The sequence below is a fragment of the Archocentrus centrarchus genome, chromosome 16 (assembly GCF_007364275.1).
Source record: "Archocentrus centrarchus isolate MPI-CPG fArcCen1 chromosome 16, fArcCen1, whole genome shotgun sequence".
In the NCBI taxonomy this organism is placed as follows: Eukaryota; Metazoa; Chordata; class Actinopteri; order Cichliformes; family Cichlidae; genus Archocentrus; species Archocentrus centrarchus.
Genome location: NC_044361.1, coordinates 32421353 through 32442086, shown reverse-complemented (window position 1 = coordinate 32442086; position 20734 = coordinate 32421353). Strand labels below are relative to the sequence as shown.

The 20734-nt window shown below is 41.4% G+C and overlaps 1 protein-coding gene across 2 annotated transcripts in view; it reads right to left on the bottom strand.

The window, feature by feature from the left end:
- Positions 1–8878: 8878 nt before the first annotated feature.
- The window catches only part of LOC115793839 (uncharacterized), a 38945-nt gene continuing 27089 nt past the window's right edge, over positions 8879–20734 (bottom strand). Inside the window, exons 16-26 of one of the 2 annotated variants that reach the window (XM_030748981.1) lie at positions 19760–19803; positions 19355–19640; positions 18749–18798; positions 18574–18647; positions 18228–18442; positions 17861–18114; positions 13263–13391; positions 12205–12346; positions 12042–12071; positions 9776–9819; positions 8879–9656 (exon numbers count right to left, since the gene is read on the bottom strand). In XM_030748981.1, the coding sequence (XP_030604841.1) occupies positions 9267–9656; positions 9776–9819; positions 12042–12071; positions 12205–12346; positions 13263–13391; positions 17861–18114; positions 18228–18442; positions 18574–18647; positions 18749–18798; positions 19355–19640; positions 19760–19803 (1658 nt within the window). In that variant the 3' untranslated portion in view covers positions 8879–9266. The remainder of the gene's footprint in view (positions 9657–9775; positions 9820–12041; positions 12072–12204; positions 12347–13262; positions 13392–17860; positions 18115–18227; positions 18443–18573; positions 18648–18748; positions 18799–19354; positions 19641–19759; positions 19804–20734) is intronic. The other variant, XM_030748982.1, reaches the window with a different exon arrangement.

The following is a 20734-nucleotide window of genomic DNA, read 5'->3' as shown; positions in this document are numbered from 1 at the left end:
ATTACATGCCTTACAGTATAAGATGGAGAATGCACAACAAATAAAGCAGCCAGCAATATTGGATCCTTGTAGTGACTGTACACAGATTTATTTATTTTTTTTCTGTAGGCACTGGACCGGAGGCAAGTATCCTGTGGATACAAAGTAATCCGAAAGCCACATCCAGAAAAGTCCTTGAAAATGTTTGATCGTTTCATCCTAACAGCAAATTTGGATGGTGCTGAAATCTGTCCTGAAGTATGTCTCTATGTCTTTTTAAAATTGTATTTCGTCTGATCCCAAAAATAATTTATAATCTTTTGCAAGATCAGTAATTTAAATGAAGTGAACTGAGTATCATCAATTGAAAACTGAATATTTTACTGCCCCCCCCAATAGGAGTTAAAGCTCAGATATGAAAGCAGAACTCCAAATTTCTTTGAAGTGTACATTAAGAATCCAGACAATGACCTTCAGCTCACACTCACTCCAAAAAAACAGCTCCGGCCAGTATGGACCCGTGCAGTTCGGAAAGGTCAGCTTTTAGCATTTCTTTCAGATTTTTATCATCACTGTACCATGTTTATTTTAAAGATCAATTTCAGTGACCATTATGCAATACAGATCGAAATGTTTCTATGATCTCTTTATGCTGTATACAAACAAAGAAGTGAATGACTAAATAAGTTGGTCCTAAAAATAAAGCTTTTGCTGACGGTAAAGTGTGAAAGATAAATTTTGTCTCACCCTGAAGTAAAAGTAAGTAAAATCGCCTGCTCTTTGACAATTAGCTTCATGGTTTTGTTGAAAAGAGAGATATAATCTTTCCAGCATGTCCTGGGTCTGCCCTGGGGCCTTCTCCTGGTAGAACATGCCCAGAACACCTCACCCAAGAGGCACTCCGGAGGCATCCTAATCAGATGCCCAAACCACCTCAAATGCTCTCTTTGATGTGAAGCAGTGGCTCTACTTTGAGCCCCTCACATATGGCTGCACTCCTCACCCTAAGAGAGGCCAGCCACCCTTCAGAGGAAGCTAATTTCTGCTTCTTGTATCTGTGATCTTGTTCTTTTGGTCATTACCCAAAGTTTGTGACTACAGGTGAAGGTAGGGATGTAGGTTGACCAGTAAATCGACAGCTTCACTTTCACGCTCAACTCCCTCTTCACCACGATGGACCAGTGCAGCAATCCCATCACTGCAGACGCAGCCCCGATCCGTCAGTCTCTCATTCCCTTCTCCGTCACTCGTCAACAAAATCCCGAGATACTTAAACTCCTCCACCTGGGGCAGTAACTGATTCCTGAGCCGAAGTGGGCACCCCACACTTTTCCAGTTGAGGATATCCTCAACTGGAGGTTGAGGTTGAGGATATCCTCAGACTTAGAGTTGCAAATTCTCATGCCAGCCACTTCATACTCAGATGCAAACTGTTCCAGTGCAAGCTGGAGGCCACCACCTGATGAAATCAACAGGACCACATCATCTGCAAAAACCAGAGATGAGATTCTGAGGTCACCAAGGGAGGAGCCTTATGAACAGAATCAGTGACAAAGGACAGCCCTGGCAAAGTCCAGCACCCACAGGAAATGAGTCCAACTTATTGCCGGCAATACGGACCAAGTTCTCGCTGCGGTTGTACAGGGGCTGAATGGCCCCCAGCTGCAGGCCAGACACTCCATACTACCACAACACCCCCCACAGGATACCCCAAAGGACGGCGTTGAATTTCTTCAAATCAACAATACACATATAGAGTGGATGGGCAAACTCCCATGTACAGACAATTACCCTTGAGAGGATAAAGAGCTGGTCCAGTGTTCCACAACCAGGGCGAAGACCCCATTGTTACTCTTGAATCTGTGGTTTGACTTACAAATGGACCCTCATTTCCAGCACCCTGGCATAGACCTTCCCAGGGAGTCTGGGGAGTGTCATGCCCCAATAGTTGGAGCACACCCTCCAGAGCCCCTTCACCACCCCAGTCACCAGTCCAGTGGCACGGCCCTAGATATCTGACATTACAGAGGCATGCCAACCAAGACAGCCCTACAACATCCAGAGCATTCAGGAACTTAGGGTGAATCTTGTCTACCCTAGGACAACCCCTATGGAAAACAAATCAAGGGAACAGTCTGCCCTGCCAGGGACAAAGTTACCAGGGCTCCACTCTGGCACCAGGCCTTTAACCTCTCTGGTGGAGAAGCAGCTGAGATACCAATATAGCAAGATACAGGTCACCTCAACAGATTGCCTGGGCTCTGGAACCAGTCTGTAGTTGCCCTTGGTGAGAGGCGGAGAGCTGGGCTGGATACTCTTCTATCCCCTCGTCTTACTGCCTGTACGAGTTTTCACCTGTGGACGAGAGGGTCGTTTCCCTGTGCCTTCAAGCCAGGGAACGAATCTTGACAGTCCTTTGCACTTACACATAAAAGACAGTTCAAAGTACCCAGCCTTCTTGGAGTCATGGGCGGGGTGCTCAAGGGTGCTTCATCTGGTGACTACATCATCATGCTGGGAGACTTCAATGCTCATGTGGACCATGACAATGAGATGTGTAGGGGTGAGATTGGGAGGAACGGACTGCCTAACCTGAACCCGAATGTTGTTTTGTTATTGCACTTCTGTTCAAGCCACACCTTGTCTATGACGTACACCATGTTCAAACATTAGGATGTCCATAAGTGCACATGGCACCAGAACACCCTGGATTGCAGGTCAATGATCAATTTTGTAAACATATAATTAGATCTGCAGCTGTAAATTCTGTATGAAGAAAGGAGCTGAGCTGTCAACTGATCACTACATGGTGGTGAGTTGGATCAGGTGGCGCAGGAGGATACTGAAAAGACCTGGTGAAACTAAATGTATAGTGATGGTGGACTGGGAAATACCTGGCAGAGGCTGCAGTCTGCAAGATCTTCAACTCCCTCCTTTGGTAGAACATCGACAGCATTCCGAGGGAGGCTGAAGAAAGTTTAAGTTCAAATGGACCATATTCCGCAACTCCATTGTTGAGGCTGCTGCTGAGAACTGTGGCGGATGGACACTGGAGATGAAAGGAGTCATCTGTCATGGTTGGGGCTGTGTGCTGGGCGGGGTGGACCCAAATGCAGGACACAGAAGATGGAACTGAACTTAAAACTGCTTTATTTGCAGGTGACTTAGATATTTCAAAAACACAAAACCCTGAAATCTCAACCATGGCAGAAATAAACACGAAGCCTGGGAGAAAATAGAAAATCAAAACTAAACTAGGAAACACACAGCTACGAAGGGGAAACACTGACGACACTGCAACAAGGAACACAGAAAAATGGAGGGTTTAAATACACAAAAGGAAATCAGGGAGAGTGAAAACAACAGGGAACAACAGGTGAAACAAATGAACCTAATAACACAGGGAAAGCAAAACTAAACAATAAGTACAGGGAACACGAGACTGTCAAAATAAAACAGGAAGTGACTTAAGGGAACAGAGACGCAGACCTGACTCTGAACACTGGAAAACACAAGGAACTAGAAAATCAAAACATAACCAAAACCCCAGAACAAAAGAAAAACCCAGAACAGACAAAATAAAGCCAAAACAACACACAGGGTCAAATGGACCCTGGACCATGACATCATCAAGCTAAAGAAGGAGTGCTATCTGGCATGGTTAGCTTGTGGGACTCCGGAGTCAGCTGAAGGGTAACAGCAGGCCAAGCAGAATGTGGCTTGAGCAGTGGCCGAAGCAAAAACTTGGGTGTGGGAAGAGTTTGGTGAGGCTATGGAAAAAAGACTTTCAGATGGCCCAAAAGTGATTCTGGCAAACCATTAGACAACTGAGGAGCACAAAGCAGTGCTCTACTCACATGATTTATAGTGCAGGTGGGGCACTGCTGACTTCAACTGAAGCTATAGTCAGGCGGTGGAAGGAATACTTTGAGGACCTCCTTAATCCCAGTGACACGCCTGGGGATGACTTGTCCATCACTGGGGGTGAGATCACAGAGGTGGTCCTCTAACGTCACAATTGGATCCTTTCCATGTATGGGAGTGCAGTCATGGGTGTTCAATATGAACAGGAGGGTGCTGAGGATGCAACTCTGGGGGGGCTCCAGTGTTTTGCACTAGAGCAGAGAAGGTGTGATTACCAATCTGAACCGTGGCCTGTTTGACAGGAAGTCCAGTATCCAGTTGCATGATGTTGCATTGAAGACCAGAGTGCCAAGTAAGCCAGTCAGCTTCACAAACAGCCTTCTGAGAAGGGTTTGTTATAATTCAGACCGGACCGAAAGCGAGGCTACGCAAAGGCCGCTGCAATCGCAGGTCGAGGACTCGACGACGCGAACCCGGGGATCGCGCTCACGATCGCCATCGTCATCGACTTCAGCATCGCCAAACAACCGCTCGATCGCGGTAAAAAAAAAAAAATCGCACTCATGGGGTTGGCCGGCTTCGTTTATCGATGAGGCGACACGACGCGAACCTACGATTGCCATCATCACCATCATCATCATCATCAACATCATCATCATCACCATCGCCAAACAACCACACTCGATCGGGATTGCGATAAAAAAAAAAATCGCACTCGTGGGGTTGGCCGGCTTCGTTTATTGATGAGGCGACACGACGCGAACCTACGATCGCCATCATCATCACCATCATCATCATCATCATCATCATCACCATCGCCAAACAACCACACTCGATCGCGATTGCGATAAAAAAAAAATCGCACTCGTGGGGTTGGCCGGCTTCGTTTATCGATGAGGCGACACGACGCGAACCTACGATCGCCATCATCATCACCATCATCATCACCATCGCCAAACAACCACACTCGATAGCAATTGAGATTAAAAAAACCCCAAAAAACCCCAAAACCGCCCAAAAAAACACGCACCACCAAGCGCGGACTTTGCAACGCGATAGCCCCAAGCCAAGTTTTGCTTCCGTCACTGCATAACAAACAACACACTAAAGCAAACAAAGCTGTGTCATGCGAATCGTAAAGGACCGTGACCGTCGACACAGCAGGCAGAGGAAAGTCGGATCATGTCGCGTCTTTGCCACTTCAGCATAAGTATAGAGTGAAATAAGTTCAGCGGAAAAAAACACTAGACCCCGAACAAAACTCAGATGACCCAGCTTTGCACCAGCATTTAAACGCACCAAGTTACGCACGAATCTGGGAGCTCTCTGGAAGCGTGAAATGTGTCTCAAAAACTTTGTGCACTCGTAACCGTCGTTTTGTGCGTGTGTATCAGGTGATTCGTGTGTAACTTTTGTTTCGTGCGTGTGTATCAGGTAATTCGTGCGTCACTTTAGTTTCGTCCGTGTGTATCAGGTGATTCGTGCGTAACTTTAGTTTTGTGCGTGTGTATCAGGTGATTCGTGCGTAACTTTAGTTTTGTGCGTATGTATCAGGTGATTCGTGCGTAACTTTAGTTTTGTGCGTGTGTATCAGGTGATTCGTGCGTAACTTTAGTTTTGTGCGTGTGTATCAGGTGATTCGTGCGTCACTTTAGTTTCGTCCGTGTGTATCAGGTGATTTGTGCGTAACTTTAGTTTTGTGCGTGTGTATCAGGTGATTAGTGCGTAACTTTAGTTTTGTGCGTGTGTATCAGGTGATTCGTGCGTCACTTTAGTTTCGTCCGTGTGTATCAGGTGATTTGTGCGTAACTTTAGTTTTGTGCGTATGTATCAGGTGATTCGTGCGTAACTTTAGTTTTGTGCGTGTGTATCAGGTAATTCGTGCGTCACTTTAGTTTTGTCCGTGTGTATCAGGTGATTCGTGCGTAACTTTAGTTTTGTGCGTGTGTATCAGGTGATTTGTGCGTAACTTTAGTTTTGTGCGTATGTATCAGGTGATTCGTGCGTAACTTTAGTTTTGTGCGTGTGTATCAGGTGATTCGTGCGTAACTTATTTTTGTGCGTGTGTATCAGGTGATTCGTGCGTAACTTTTTTTTCGTCCGTGTGTATCAGGTGATTCGTGCGTAACTTTAGTTTTGTGCGTGTGTATCAGGTGATTTGTGCGTAACTTTAGTTTTGTCCGTGTGTATCAGGTGATTCATGTATTACAAAAAGTTACAACTCCAGCAAGTTACGCACAAATCCAGCATTACAGACACAGATATTTTGAGTCAATTTTCTCTCCATAGTCAGCCTACAGTTTCCCAGCCTCTTCCAGCCCCTCCTCAAATCAGCATTTCACTGCACAGTCATACTTTATGGACTGAACAAATACGTGGATTAAAACTCCTGTTGCGTTTGTACTGCTGTAAATACCTGCAGGATCACATGGAAGAAACATGAGCGTGATGTGCGTATTTACGGATCGGGCAGGACTTGTAAATTATGTCAAATTCGAAAGATAAATCATTTTAATTTCACTTGTTAAAATCTTGTTGTGGGATCACAGTTGCAGAGGTGAACTGTTTCTCACACCTTAAATGATTCTGAAATGAAAGATGTCTCATATCACAGGTGCAAAAGTAGATTTTGTTACATTTTCATATCTTCAGTTATTGTCGCTTCAGTTTGTCCCTGTGAAGTTACATCTGAATACTTAACACAAGATAAAATAAAACTTGCTAAGGTTACACATTTATTATCTATTAAGGAAAATAAAAGCTGGGTTAAACAATCAGACCGTCCTCAGTGACACTCATTCATATTCATCAGCCCACTGGATTAAAATGGAGCTGATTGACCCAACACTGACCAGCTTTATGCAACCAAAACTCCAGCAAGGCTCCCGGTTAAATCCATTAAATTTCACTGATAGTGTCAATACCAGTGAACCAGATAACAAGGGTTAAAATCAGTCTTTAATGCTCATTAACCCATAAATTATTTATATGTATAAATATGTGAGGAATTGCAGGTTTAGGAAAAGTTTGTGCCGCTTCTTTGGAGCAATAAAGTCCTCAGTCAGGTACAAATGTGACAATAAAGCAGACCAGTCCCTGTCTTACATTTCTGTGTGCTTAACTTCTTCTTCTTGACCTGTCGCATCATTTTTATTCATTTCTGTAACTATTTCTCTTTCTTACTGTTATATATGTGCTGATCTCTCTACTCTGTATTTCTCTTTAACTGCTGAGATTTCTGTTTTACTGACTGATGCTGGAAGCCAAATTTCTCCTGTGGGAAAATAAAGACTGAACTAAACAACTCTTCAAAAACTCACAGTGATCGTCCTGCTCAGTGATCTTCATTGTACCTGCTTCATATGCTGTTTTTAGGCCACTTCATTCTATCAAAAGCTTCAACCCTCATATAAACATCAGGGGTATTTATCATCGATTAAAAACTGAATGAGCCTCTGACAGTAAACAGTTATCAGACACTGCTGTTGTTCTTTGGTGCTTTCAAAGGAATATTTTATTTATAAAGAACAAATGTTTTTGTACAGCACTTTTCAGTAACAAGGCGACATGTGAAGTGTTTTGTGTGAGATGTGTAAAAGAATATTTCGAGACAAATGCAGTAAAAAAGAAAGATTAAAACAGGATTTTAAAAATATATAATTCTCAATTTTTTCTCCAAAACAGCATCAAAATGTATCTGTCTGATTAAAATGTGGAAACATTGGCATTTTCAGCTCCATATTTTTATCTTTGGACTTTACTAGAGTAGCTTTGTATGGGTCACAGATCAAAATAATCCCTGTTTGTCTTATACTGAGTCTTTTTGAAGCCCCTCATCCTCTCTGAAAGAAGCATCAATTATAGAACTTTAAAAAAACTGCTTCAAAATCAAAATACTTGGATACACTTGATAACATATTTATATTTCCTGTGACCTTCATCATAGCTGCAGAGCAGTGTCATATTAATGCAGAAAATATCAGATAAACCTGATCAAAGGTTCAGCTCTATGTCAAATGCATCACCTCAGAATTATGTTTGTCTAACGAGCCCAAACACACAACCAGAGACACAAAGAACAAAAAGTCCTGCAGCCGATGGTCAGACCCACACAGAGTCCAGACCTCAGCATCGTGTTGGAGTCAGCCTGAGAACACATGAAGAGACAGAATAAAGAGGACAGCAGAACTGTGGAGGAGCTTCCTTCCTGAAACCTTTACCTCAAATCTGCCTCCACATTAGCAGCTCTCCCTCATGTGTCAAACTGAAGTCTCCTCATTCTGAGTTTCACTTTGACTCTCTGCTGCTGTTCATGTATTAAAAATAAATTCAGAAGCTACACAATTAACTATAATTTTTATTTTTGATGAAGTAAAATAAATGATGCCGTTTTGTTTCTGATGCTACTTTCCTACCGGCGCTGAGCCGTTTCGCGTGCCAGTGCTCGTGCAATGAACCAGCGAAACGCTTAAGAACGGGCCCACATTTCCAACGCGTTTCTGTGAACTGCTCCTTTACGTATGAGTGTGGGCGGGTCCTCGTCTGGACATGGAAGCCGAAGCGCACAAACGTGGGAGAACACGCACCCCTTTCTTGTGCTGCAAATACGTTTTACGGTCCGAACCAAACTACTGCAGCATCTGTGTGCAGCACAGAGGGAAACACAGACAGCGATTAGAGCAAGACGACAAGTACGCACTTTGTGTTGAAGGAATTTAAACAATAAGAGTGTGTGCTGCTTAAGCCTTTAGGTTTCTGCGTGTTCGTTTTTCGAACAGGAATGACACAAACAAACAGAATAAGGAGTCCAATTATTAAATTTAATAAAACCATTTCAAACAGTTTACAGATATCTGGGTCAGACTGCATGCCATGCCCTTGTGAGATGGCATGAAGTACTGGCACATTCTAATTCAGCTTACAGTTTCATATAGTCACAGCATATCAGTCTTGATTACATCATTTACAAAACAGAATGTGGAAAACAGAATTTCAACAACAGGGTGACCTCGAAGTCTCCATTTCTATCACTGTGTAGTCTTCATCAGTGTGGTTCATTGTACAGTCAGAACACAAAGTTCATGATGACACAGAACATTACAAGCTTCTGTATTTTTAATCAGTTATGTTTATCTTCCAATCAAAAACAAATTTCTCATGTACAGAAGTGTACATGTACATAAATGTACACAAGATATATATGTGGCATATACCATGAATATCCTAACAGTGTCCTTTTAGCTGTGATATGAACTGATACAAAGCAGCAAGTTCAGCCTTAGAGCTCAACCTAATTCACAGCCATGAAAATCGCTTCGCTTTTCTCATGTAATACACATGTAATATGGTAGAAAACTTGATGTTGAGATGGCAGAGTCACGCTCTTCTGCTGCTTTTGTCACACGTTATTGGTTCGAGACCAGCTAGTTTGCAGGGCCGGAGTTGAACCCGTTTTTTGGCCGAGCACCGAGTGCTTCTGCGGTGGAAAACCAGCCTAAAGGTTCAAATAAAGGCACCGGCTCCGGAACCCTGTTGGTGGGAAAGAGGTTTGACAGCCTCTGCACCAGATCATTCCTGTTAATCTTCTTAAAGATGTTCTTGGTCACCTCCACAGACTTTTCTGTGTACGTCTGCAGCATCAGATCCACCAACTTACAGGTGGTGCTGGCCTTCTCCAGTCGGCCCTTTGGGATACACAGCCCCATCATAGCGTCGCTGCTCCCCAGGAACCCCTTGAAATTTTCCAGCTCGTTCTGTGTGAGATCATCCAACATTCCCAAAAGCTTCTCTCTGTCTGATTGGATCGTTAATGCCTGACAAAATTCAAAGCACACAAAAAAGTGATGTGATTTGGTAATAACTTTATTTGTAGATGACAGATTAATCCAATTTAAACAGGATTATTAATTAATTCATTATTATTGTTACTTACTGTCTGCATCTGTACAGACAGATGTTCATCCACAGAGTGTTTCTCTGAGGAAGAAAGAAAACAATAAATAATGACAGACTGCCTCGATGTGTGAACTAAATAATGTTTTTCTTTGCCACAAAATAGTGAGTGAAGCAAATGAAATCTTGAATCCATCTGTGATCAAACACTCAGGACATAAAGTGGAAGAAACTTTGCTGACAATCAGAAGAGAGTCTGAGATGGAGATGCTTCAAACATCAGACTCAGACTCAGTCTCAGCATGTACCCAATATTAAAGCCCTGAGATCAGCTTCACAATCAGAAACACTTCATGAGGACTGCTCCGTATTTTTAGTTTGCTGAGGTCACAGGAAGGCGAGTGGGACCGGAGGAGTCTCAGCAGTGTGAACACTTCAGTCCACCTGAGCCCGGTGTTTGCTGTGGATTCTTCTATAGCTCGTCACACCACGTCACTCCACCAGCTGCTCTACACTTATGAACTACACACAGAACAACCATCAAATTCTGCTAAATTCATCCCTCCAGTTTTCTTAGTAAAGGACAAAAACTTAAGAAGATCAGGAAGAGAAGTTTCAGTACTAAAACCTGAAAAACTGTCAGGAAAAGCTGAATTTGTATGATCTACTTTATTGTCTAAATATTGCCCCAAATGCTTCAAAAACATTTTTTTGATTCTGTGCAGCTTTAACACTTCATCAAGTGAAGCCGGTTCTCGTCACGCTCACTGTTGTGATCCTTGTTTTGGATCAATAGTTTGTATCTTCATGTTTCTGGTGGTTTTTTCCTCTTTTCTGTGTTTCCTGCATTTCCACTCTGCATTCTGACTGTTTACATGTGTGAGTTTATTTTTTACTTCCAGTTTCATTTTTAAGGTTAGTTCCTCGTGTAGTTTCTGTGTTTTTACTTCCCTCCTCTGTTCCTTTCCTCCTTTATTCCTCTGTGTGTTTGAGTGTCTGGATAATTGACTGAAATCATTGTGTGAATAAGACTCATCTGTATAAAGATGTTTCAGACTCATAACACTCTGATCAACCATCAATCATTTGTTGTAATCGAGCGCACTGATGGAAAAATGACTTTTAAAAGCAGCTGCAGGCAGTCTGACTGTAATCTGATTACATTTATGTTGACACTTGTTCACAGACTGAGATTCAGTTATTAAATAAATCAAAAACAATATTTTAAACACACAGTGTCTGAACTTTGACATGTTTTCCACTGAAAATCATCTAAATCAGTCTCAGTGGAGGAATCGTATGCTCCATAAGGATCAGCAAACTGTGTCCAGATCAGAGTCCGCTTGCACGGCGGGACAGATCCAAACAGACCAGAAACACAGATTCAGATCCAGTCATTTCCCACCTCATCCTGTTCAAGTCCGATTGGGATCATTTAATGTTGGTGTATTTTGTATTTATTTGTATTCCTTATTCAAACTGGATCATCCGTCCAAAATAATACTGAGATATTTCAAATTTATCAAGCCAACATGTAAACAGCTCCTAAAAGCTGAAACATTTCTTTTAACATGTTTGACTTCACTGATCAAACTTTACATTCATTACAGACTTTTTTGCATTTGTTCAGTTAAATGTGTCACTATCACTGAACTCTGTTTGAAACATCTGCTCTGCTGTAAGAGAGCCATCATCTATCAGTAAAGACTGAATGATATAAATTATGAACAGTTAAACTGGGGAAGATTAAAGCAGAGTTTGTTTTGGTTGTTCAGCCTAACGATCGCCTCCTTCACTAAGAACAAGCTCCAGCAAACAGCGACCAGATACAAGTTCAACAGTCAGAATCAACTCCAGATCTTTCATCTGTTTGTCTGTGGTGAAATAACGAGGGAGCAGACCTCACCTGGCCATCAAACTGCCTGTCACTCAATTGTATTTTAAAATTTGGGACTATATATTAAAATGGCTGTAATTCCCAAACAGCTGAAGCTCTGCACTTCAGTCACATCTTGATAGTTTGGCTGGATTGTTAAAATCCACTGTGGTGGTGTTCAGAGGCAAAATGACAAAAATGTTTCACTGTCCAAAAACACAAAATACACAAAACTGCATAATAAGAATCATCGCAGACTCAGCACATTAATGCTGATAATATTCCAGCAGTCCCACCAAAGGACGACAACACTCCAATGAAAACTGTTCGACTCAGCTCTGCTCCACTTTAATCAAACTGCAGCATATGTGAGGTTATAATGAATGAAACACAAAGTTCCTCTTTGTACTCATTAAGTGTAATTTCTTACCTTCAACACGGCCAGATGCTGAATAATCATCTGGAATCAAAAGAAAATATAAATATGATATACTGTGTGTTTTATGCTACATTCACCACAAAAAGTTAATTTAGACACACAATTATGTTTCACATAATGACAATGTTGTCTATACTGTTTATTAACCACTGACTTTTATGAATTTTGCACTTCCAAACTGGTTCATGTTCTGGTTCACCATCATTTGTGTCTATGAGGGTAAGGTTGAGTTTTCTCTCTGGATCCTCAATGTACACTTCATAGAAGTTCAGGCTGTTATATCTGAAGGTTAACTCCTGTGGAACAAATTCATAAAAATACATAAATAAATGTGTAAAATAACCCACATATATACACATATAGTGGAAGAGCAGCTCTGCTCTCTTCACATATATTTGTCATTGTTTTTTATCCTGGATTTATCTGTGTCACCTGTTCACTCTCTCTGATACTGTCTCTGCAGCAGCAGCACTCATTCACTCAGTTTTGTGCAGAAGAAAACTGAAATAAAGCTTCAAACACGTCTTTTTGTGTGAGCGAGCAGAGCCTGAAGCAGAGCCTGGATCAGCACAGACAGCTGATGCTCACTGTTGTAATACCTGTTATCATCACTGAACCACAAACAGCTGGGTGGCTGTGGCTCAGTTGGTAGAGCAGGTCACCTACTAATCGGAAGGTTGGTGGTTTGATTACCGGCTGCTCTGGGCTGTATAATGAGCAAGATACTGAATCCCAAGTTGCTCTCCGACGCAAGCATTGGACTGTGAATGTGTGTGAATATTATATAATAAGCACTTAGATTAGTTACATATGTAAGTGCTTAGGTGAATGCAAACATGTTGTATAAGCACTTTGAATGCTCAATTAAAGTAGAAAAGTGCTATATAAGAACTAGTCCATTTAGCATTTACAGCCGGCTGTGATGAACTTCCTTCATAGTACACCTCCCTCAGAGCCTACGGTCATCTTCTATATACAGTCTATGCTAATGAGCAAACTTGGAATGCATCACATTTATGGAGTCCTTGTTTGCTATCTGCTCAGGATCAAGTGGTCATGTCTGTGATCAAAACAGCAGCATGTGTCCTTAACCAGCCTTCAGACATGACTGCACATGTATGTTTCAGAGTACAGGTGGATCTAAGCCTACAGTGAGGGCTTAAATCTTGTCAGCAGGAAGGTTTCATCCAGCACAAATGTTACAAACTTTACCTCTGGTTGGATTTCTGCTGTTTCCATGTCGGCTCTGAGGCTGAAAGCACGCTCAGTTTGCAGGTACCCGTCTGGGTGTGGCTTTTTGAGCCTTTTGTATCCATCTGAGGTCTCATCCTTGTCTATTCTCTGTTTAACAAAAAAGGCAAGTTTATCAGTTTAATGTGATTGTTTATGGTGTTTACACTTGTTTGTGAAGCTCTGTGAAATACTCACATTTTCATGATAACCTTATTGATGTTTTTTGATTGAAAGACATTTTTAAATATAATGTTAAGATTGGGCAGCCAGTGGTGTAGTCTACGTGATGCACTGGAATACATCATATACCAACTAGAAAAGCTTTTGAATTTCCGTATCACCACTTAAAAGTGCCCATTGATAAGTAATTTCTTTATAAAGATCAGTGAAAACTCTTTACTGCTCCTCTCCGACGCTGTCACCTGCTGCCATACGCTCCCCTTCCCTCCGGTTCTATCTGAGGCTCACAGCCATTGGCTGAGCTCATTACCACAGCTCTCTGCTTAGTGATTGGTTTCTTATTCAGCTGCTCCTTTATGATTGGCTGGGGATGTAGGCGGGAACAGCTCAGACAGACACGAGTGGAGAGATGCGGCAGCTAGAGGATTTTACAATGTACTGAAAATGAAGAGAAAACAAGCTACAGTTTTTAAATGTTTTTATAAACCAGCTGCCCCTGAAGGCACAGATGCAGCTTTAGAAGAACCTGCCAGTTTGATAGACACAGTTGGTTCAACCTGTTTTTTGTTTAGTACGTCTGTACTTAGTTCTTAATACTTAAACATGTTTTGCTTTTATACTGTTTTATAAATTTTACGTTTTTAATACAAAGCCAACTTTTGTACAGTTTGTTGTACATTTCTTTAAATGTAAGCATCAGTGAAATTTTGAAATGTTAAATATGGTTAAAAATCAAAATAACTGTCGATTACATCGCACCAACAGGGGCACTGTTGTTTCTAAGCACAGTATACAAACTACAAAATAGTAGTGGTTAGCACTGCTGCCTTACAGTTAGAATACCATCTTGAAGGTCTGGGTTCGATTCCACCTTGGCCCAGGCCCCTCCCTCTCACTCTCTGTGGAGTTTGCATGTTCTTCACATGTCTGTGTGGGTTTCCTCCCACAGTCCAAAGACATACACTTACTGGGGTTAGGTTAATTGGAAACTCTAACTTGCCCAAAGGTGTGAGTGTGGATGGTGCCCTGTGTCAGCTAGGATGGGCTCCAGCCCCCCTGCAACCCTGAACAGGATAAGGGGAAGTGAATGGATGGATGAATATATTGAAGTTGAACGTAATCCTGTCACAGGGTTACCTTCTTAGGGACTTTGTCACTAGATTTAGCAGTTTTTACCTAGCGACTCTTTTTCCATAAAAGCAACTAACGACAAATTTAGTGGGTTTTCCCGGTGACGTCGGTGACTTTTGGAGAGTTTTTTGTTAACCTGAAATCCTCCTCTATCGCTGTGTTTTGTGTACATACAGCCTTCATACTGTGTCTGTTCAGATGCTTTGGCATCACCCGGACCCCCAAGAGTACCTGGCTGTTGGTATGTACTGTAAGTCACGTGACCTTAATAGCGGGAGTAGGTCTGTTCGTGTCCTCGTGATGCAGCTGGTGGATACGACGCCATATTGAGCGGATGGGCCCGTTGCTGTGATATGTCAGCACACAGGGGCGGAGCTTCTGGGGGGGGGCTGGGAGGGCTCACGCCCCCAACCCGGGCCTAGAGGGGGCCCAGATGGGAGAGAGGAGAGGAGAGAATAAGATTTCAGGTAGCCAGGTCTCTATCACGCACGAGGAGAGCTGGAGAAGGCGGACCCTCTCCTGATTGTATCCAGATGAGCAGGGCGTATGGCCAAAAGTATAGCCTATTTTACATCACCCATCATTCATGTTTTACATGGGGGGTTTTAAAGGTTCCCACAGTCAGGACTGAGTCATGGTTGCTAAAAACTTTACAAGACCGACTGACTATAGTGATGTAGTAGGTGTAAAATATTGAATAAGATGTTGTGCTGCATGATTGGCTTTATTTTCAATCTTACATTTAATTTTTATGACACGCACATTTTCAAGTGGATCGCCGATATTTTCTCCAAGTGTATTGTGGGTAAAACTCATCACCAACCGTCCACCAACATCATCATCATCGGTCACTTGGCAAAAGATTGTAAACTAAGTCGAGCATTTTTACGGACTAAGCTAACATGAGTGGCACTTCATATAAGCATAAAAGTGGAGCAGCAAAGAGAAAAGAAAAGGAAAAACGAGAGCAAGGAAAAGCCAAGTTACAAAAACTGGACATGCATTTTGTTCATCGTGATGTTATGATGAGCTTTATTATTTAGGTATAAAGGGCCCGGTCATTTGCCCCGCCCCCGGCCCGGCTCTGATTTGTTCCGCTAGTGTCAGCGCATATGTCTATGGATTTACTGAGCTGGCTGAAATCCTGCTGACTGAAGGATGGAAGTTTGTTCATTCTGTCTGTTTACATGTTTTATTATCTTACACAGGAGGAAGCACTTTGGTGAAGTCTACTTCACTGCAGACTGGCTTTTTAAAGAATCAGTCAGCCGTTTGCTATTTTTGCTCTGGATCTTCTCTGTTTACATTTTAATAGCACGGCTGTGAGTCTTTTGTTATGGAGAAATAAAACTATTTATTTGACAAGCACTATTATTTAAATATGCCAGTGGATTATTTTTGAGTAATTTCTCATGTACATCTACAGCTGAATGTTAATAAAAGTGTCTGTGTGACATTAGGGACCTGTACCTTTGACTCAAAAGTGCCTTTTTGTTTATACCTTTGGGAAGAAAAAAATATCAAGATATATTTTGTATATCGCCATTCAGGTAAAAAAAATATTGAGATATTATTTTGGTCCATATTCCCCAGCCCGAGTAGTTCTAAACATATTTAGGGTGTTTTTTCTTTACTTTTTGTATCTCCAAAGATGTTATTCCTCTTTCCTACAACCGGGATTGCAACTACATGCAAATAACCAATTATGCAAATTAGATGATGACATCATATTGCGACTTCTAGCGACTTTTAGGACAACCTATAGCTACTTTCCTTACTGAGGAGTTGGCAACAGTGACCCTGTGGCTCCAGCTGCTCAGTGTGTCTCTCTCCTACAAACTCAGACTCTGGTCCTGATTATATTTCAGTATTCTGTAAACCTGAAGTGAGTCATGTTCATATGTTGCAATAAATATTTGTATATTTGCATCACTTTGTGCTTCGTCTGCTTCTGTTCTCTGTTGTAAAGGTATCTAAGACTTTCTGGAGTCTCGAGGTCCTGCTGACCTTTCAGTTTCATTTATAAATGCTTCATAAGGCACAGATGGTCCTCACTGTAGATGAGCTCACACAGAAGACTAAATTAATAACTAGTAACTGCCTGAATTAACCATGAGTTACAATAATTAACAAGCATGTATAAAACCTCTGTTAATGCACTCACTAATTAGTGCATATCTTAATCATCATGTTTAAGTAATCATTTAATTAGACCTTCTAACTGATACATGAACCATTAACAGCTCATAAATAACTTGTTTGCATTTCATGTAATATTTTGTGTAGAAATTAGGGGTGGGACTCGATTAAAAAAAAATCTAATTAATTAGAAGCTTTGTAATTAATTAATTAATCGCATTTTAATCACATTTCAATATTTGACATGATAAATATTAATTTAAGTTTAGTTGATGAATAAATCAATATACATAAGCTTAAACTTCAAAATTTGGTTTATTTTCCCACCAGTCTACTACACAGACCAACGAAGGTGGAAGTGCTCTTGTGATAAGCAAACTAATGAAATTAAAGTTAAGCATCATAACTGGATAGTTTTATTCAACATTAATGTCTCACTTAATATAACTGGAAATTAATCATTAGCTCAGCTGTATTCCTTGATGTTGAAATGTGTTATGCTTGTTTTAACAGCTTATTTTAAATTAAAGATTTAAAATTAAACCACAAAAAGGAGAAAAAGTTCGTTCTCCGTTTAACCAGCTGCTTTTAAACAGCTGTACTTCGCACTCACCGTTGCTAGGTGACATGAGCTACGCAGAGGTGAGGGCAGGTGATGCTGATATGAAGGCTAGCCGCTCACTTCTGGCCTTTGCGGTCGTCGTGGGCTGCAAAGGACCCGGTCCTTCAAAGGATGTGGCCCCTGAATTTGGACGTTGTGCGTCGGTATAATCTGTATGCCTGGATCTCGAGCACTGAGCACTGTTCCATGGTGCAAAGTGCGATTAAAATGTGTTAAATTTTTAATTCGTTATTTTCCCCGCAATTAATTAATTGAAATTAACGCGTTAAAGTCCCACCCCTAGTACAAATTGTTAATCCATCATTTATCAAGTATTTAAAGGCTGTCATTAAAAATATTAAAATATGAGCTTATTAATAAAGAATAAAGCATTTATAACTGTTTATAAATTACACACTAATGTCCACTAAAATAACATTCATGGTTTATAAATGAACTGAGTGTTTACTTATATCTTACTAATGTGGTTATTAAAAAGTGTTACCACATTGAGATACTCAGTTACCTGTTCCAGAGCAGGATCCTGTCGGATTGGATAAACGTGGAGTTTGAGGAACGATGTGTTGGGTTTATAGTACATCAGCATAAAACAGCTGATTTTCAAAGGAAAGAAGAAACTTATCAGAGCTCCTATTAGAGAGAAATTTGGCTCCATTATCTTGACATGTGATGGTGTGACCTCAGACACTTTCTCCACAACATCTCCACAGTCATCTATGTGAAGGACTGCAAACTTGTCCAGTATGTCAGGGATGTCATCTGCATGAGAACACAACAACACACACTGAGGGAGATGAACAGATTCTAACAGTTTGTGCACTCACTGTCACAAATTTGAAACATCTGAAATGATTTCCTTCATGTCCTCTTACCTGTGCAGATCCAGTGTGGAAGGTGAACTTCATTTAGCTTCCCAGCAGTGACTGTGACGTCCATCAGGGGACCTGCAGGCATGTATCCTCTGCTTTCCATCCTCTCCATGTGTCCCTCCCAAGAACCAAACTGGTACTGAAAGCTGGCCTTTTTCTTACAGACCCAGCGCAAGCCAGAGACACTGCATTCAAAGTGTCCTTCTTCAGACTGAAGGCTAACATGGGAATCAAATATATGTTCATGAAGGGAGACAACAGAATGAATATGAATAGCTGTGCTGAATTTATTTGATGCTAACAGAAACATTGAATTTACTGTGCTGCAGGATTCAGGAAGTTAATTTACCTGTAAGTTGGAGCCTCGTCTGCATCTGTACCGTTCACCTCAGGTTCAAGTTTAGTCCAGTCACTGGAGTCCTGCTGTAGAGGACACTCACTTTAGGAAATATGTACACAACTTTATTTTTGTAACATCACATAAATAAAAACAAATAAACTTTAGGATGAGTGTGAGGGATTACCATCACACTTCCACAATCCTCAGACTCTGAACTTCCTCCAGTTTCTCGTCCTTGTTGAGACACAGATCATGCAAATCAATGATGTTATGCTGACATATAAAATCATGCTCTAACTGTGCACATGTTTTGCTGCTTGATCACTTTGTGCTGTGCAGTGCTGCTCAAACATGAGAGCAACATGTTCAGCAGGACGTGCAGCTGAGAGAAGTCTAAGTTGAAGAAAAACAAAATTAATGAAAAAAACAAAAAGTCAGATAACTTGTTTTTGATCACTTCTACAGACTACAGTGAAAAACTGCAGTACTGGACAAAATCAGCTGTGGATATGAGCTGCCTCAAAACTCAGAGACCCACCAAACTCATTGTTGTTAAATCCTCTGAGCACCAAAGTTCATGACAATCAGCCAACAGTCTGAAATATTTTATTGGAAATGAAAATGTCAACCTGCTGGTGGTACGAGAGGAAAAGTCCAGACTAACTAAAGTCACTGGGATTCATCCTGTGGGGACCATCAATGTCTGACTGAATTTCATGGCAGCTGTAACCATAAAATCTAACAGACCACGCTCTGCAGACCACATTTATTTCTTTTTCATGGAACTTACCTTTGAGTCCTGAGCTGCTCTCTGACAGCCTCTGCACCAGATCATTCCTGTTAATCTTCTCAAAGATGTTCTTGGTCACCTCCACAGACTTTTCTGTGTAAGTCTGCAGCATCAGATCCACCAGGTTATAGGTGGGGACCTCCTCCAATCGGCTCTTTGGGATACGTGGCAGCCCCATCACAGCATCGCTGCTCCCCAGGAACCCCTTGAAATTTTCCAGCTCGTTCTGTGTGAGATCCTCCAACATTCCCAAAAGCTTCTCTCTGTCTGATTGGATTGTTAATGCCTGACAAAATTCAAAGCACACAAAAAAGTGATGTGATTTGGTAATAACTTTATTTGTAGATGACAGATTAATCCAATTTAATCAGGATTATTAATTAATTCATTATTATTGTTACTTACTGTCTGCATCTGTACAGACAGATGTTCATCCACAGAGTGTTTCTCTGAGGAAGAAAGAAAACAATAAATAATGACAGACTGCCTCGATGTGTGAACTAAATAATGTTTTTCTTTGCCACAAAATAGCGAGTGAAGCAAATGAAATCTTGAATCCATCTGTGATCAAACACTCAGGACATAAAGTGGAAGAAACTTTGCTGACAATCAGAAAAGAGTCTGAGATGGAGATGCTTCAAACATCAGACTCAGAGTCCGTCTCAGCATGTACCCAATATTAAAGCCCTGAGATCAGCTTCACAATCAGAAACACTTCATGAGGACTGCTCCGTATTTTTAGTTTGCTGAGGTCACAGGAAGGCGAGTGGGGCCGGAGGAGTCTCAGCAGTGTGAACACTTCAGTCCACCTGAGCCCGGTGTTTGCTGTGGATTCTTCTATAGCTCGTCACACCACGTCACTCCACCAGCTGCTCTACACTTGTATCAATAGTTTGTATCTTCATGCTTCTGGTTGTTTTTCATCTTTTCTGTGTTTCCTGCATTTCCACTCTGCATTCTGACTGTTTACATGTGTGAGTTTATTTTTTAATTCCAGTTTCATTTTTAAGGTTATTTCCTCGTGTAATTTCTGCGTTTTTACTTCCCTCCTCTGTTCCTTTCCTCCTTTATTCCTCTGTGTGTTTGAGTGTCTGGATAATTGACTGCAATCATTGTGTAAAGAAGACTCATCTGTTTAAAGATGTTTCAGACTCATAACACACTGATCAACCATCAATCTAGGGCTGCAACGATTCATCGATTAAATCGATTCTAAAAAATGATCGACAAATTTTACTGTGTCGATGCATCGTTTAAACTCTGCAGTGCTCAGCTGTCTCGGTGTAAGCGGTGTTCCTCACTAGCATTAGCAGCATTAGTGCGCCGTCGTCTTTTTGTGGGTTTATTATGATGGCCCTGAAGTGCAAACCACAACAACAT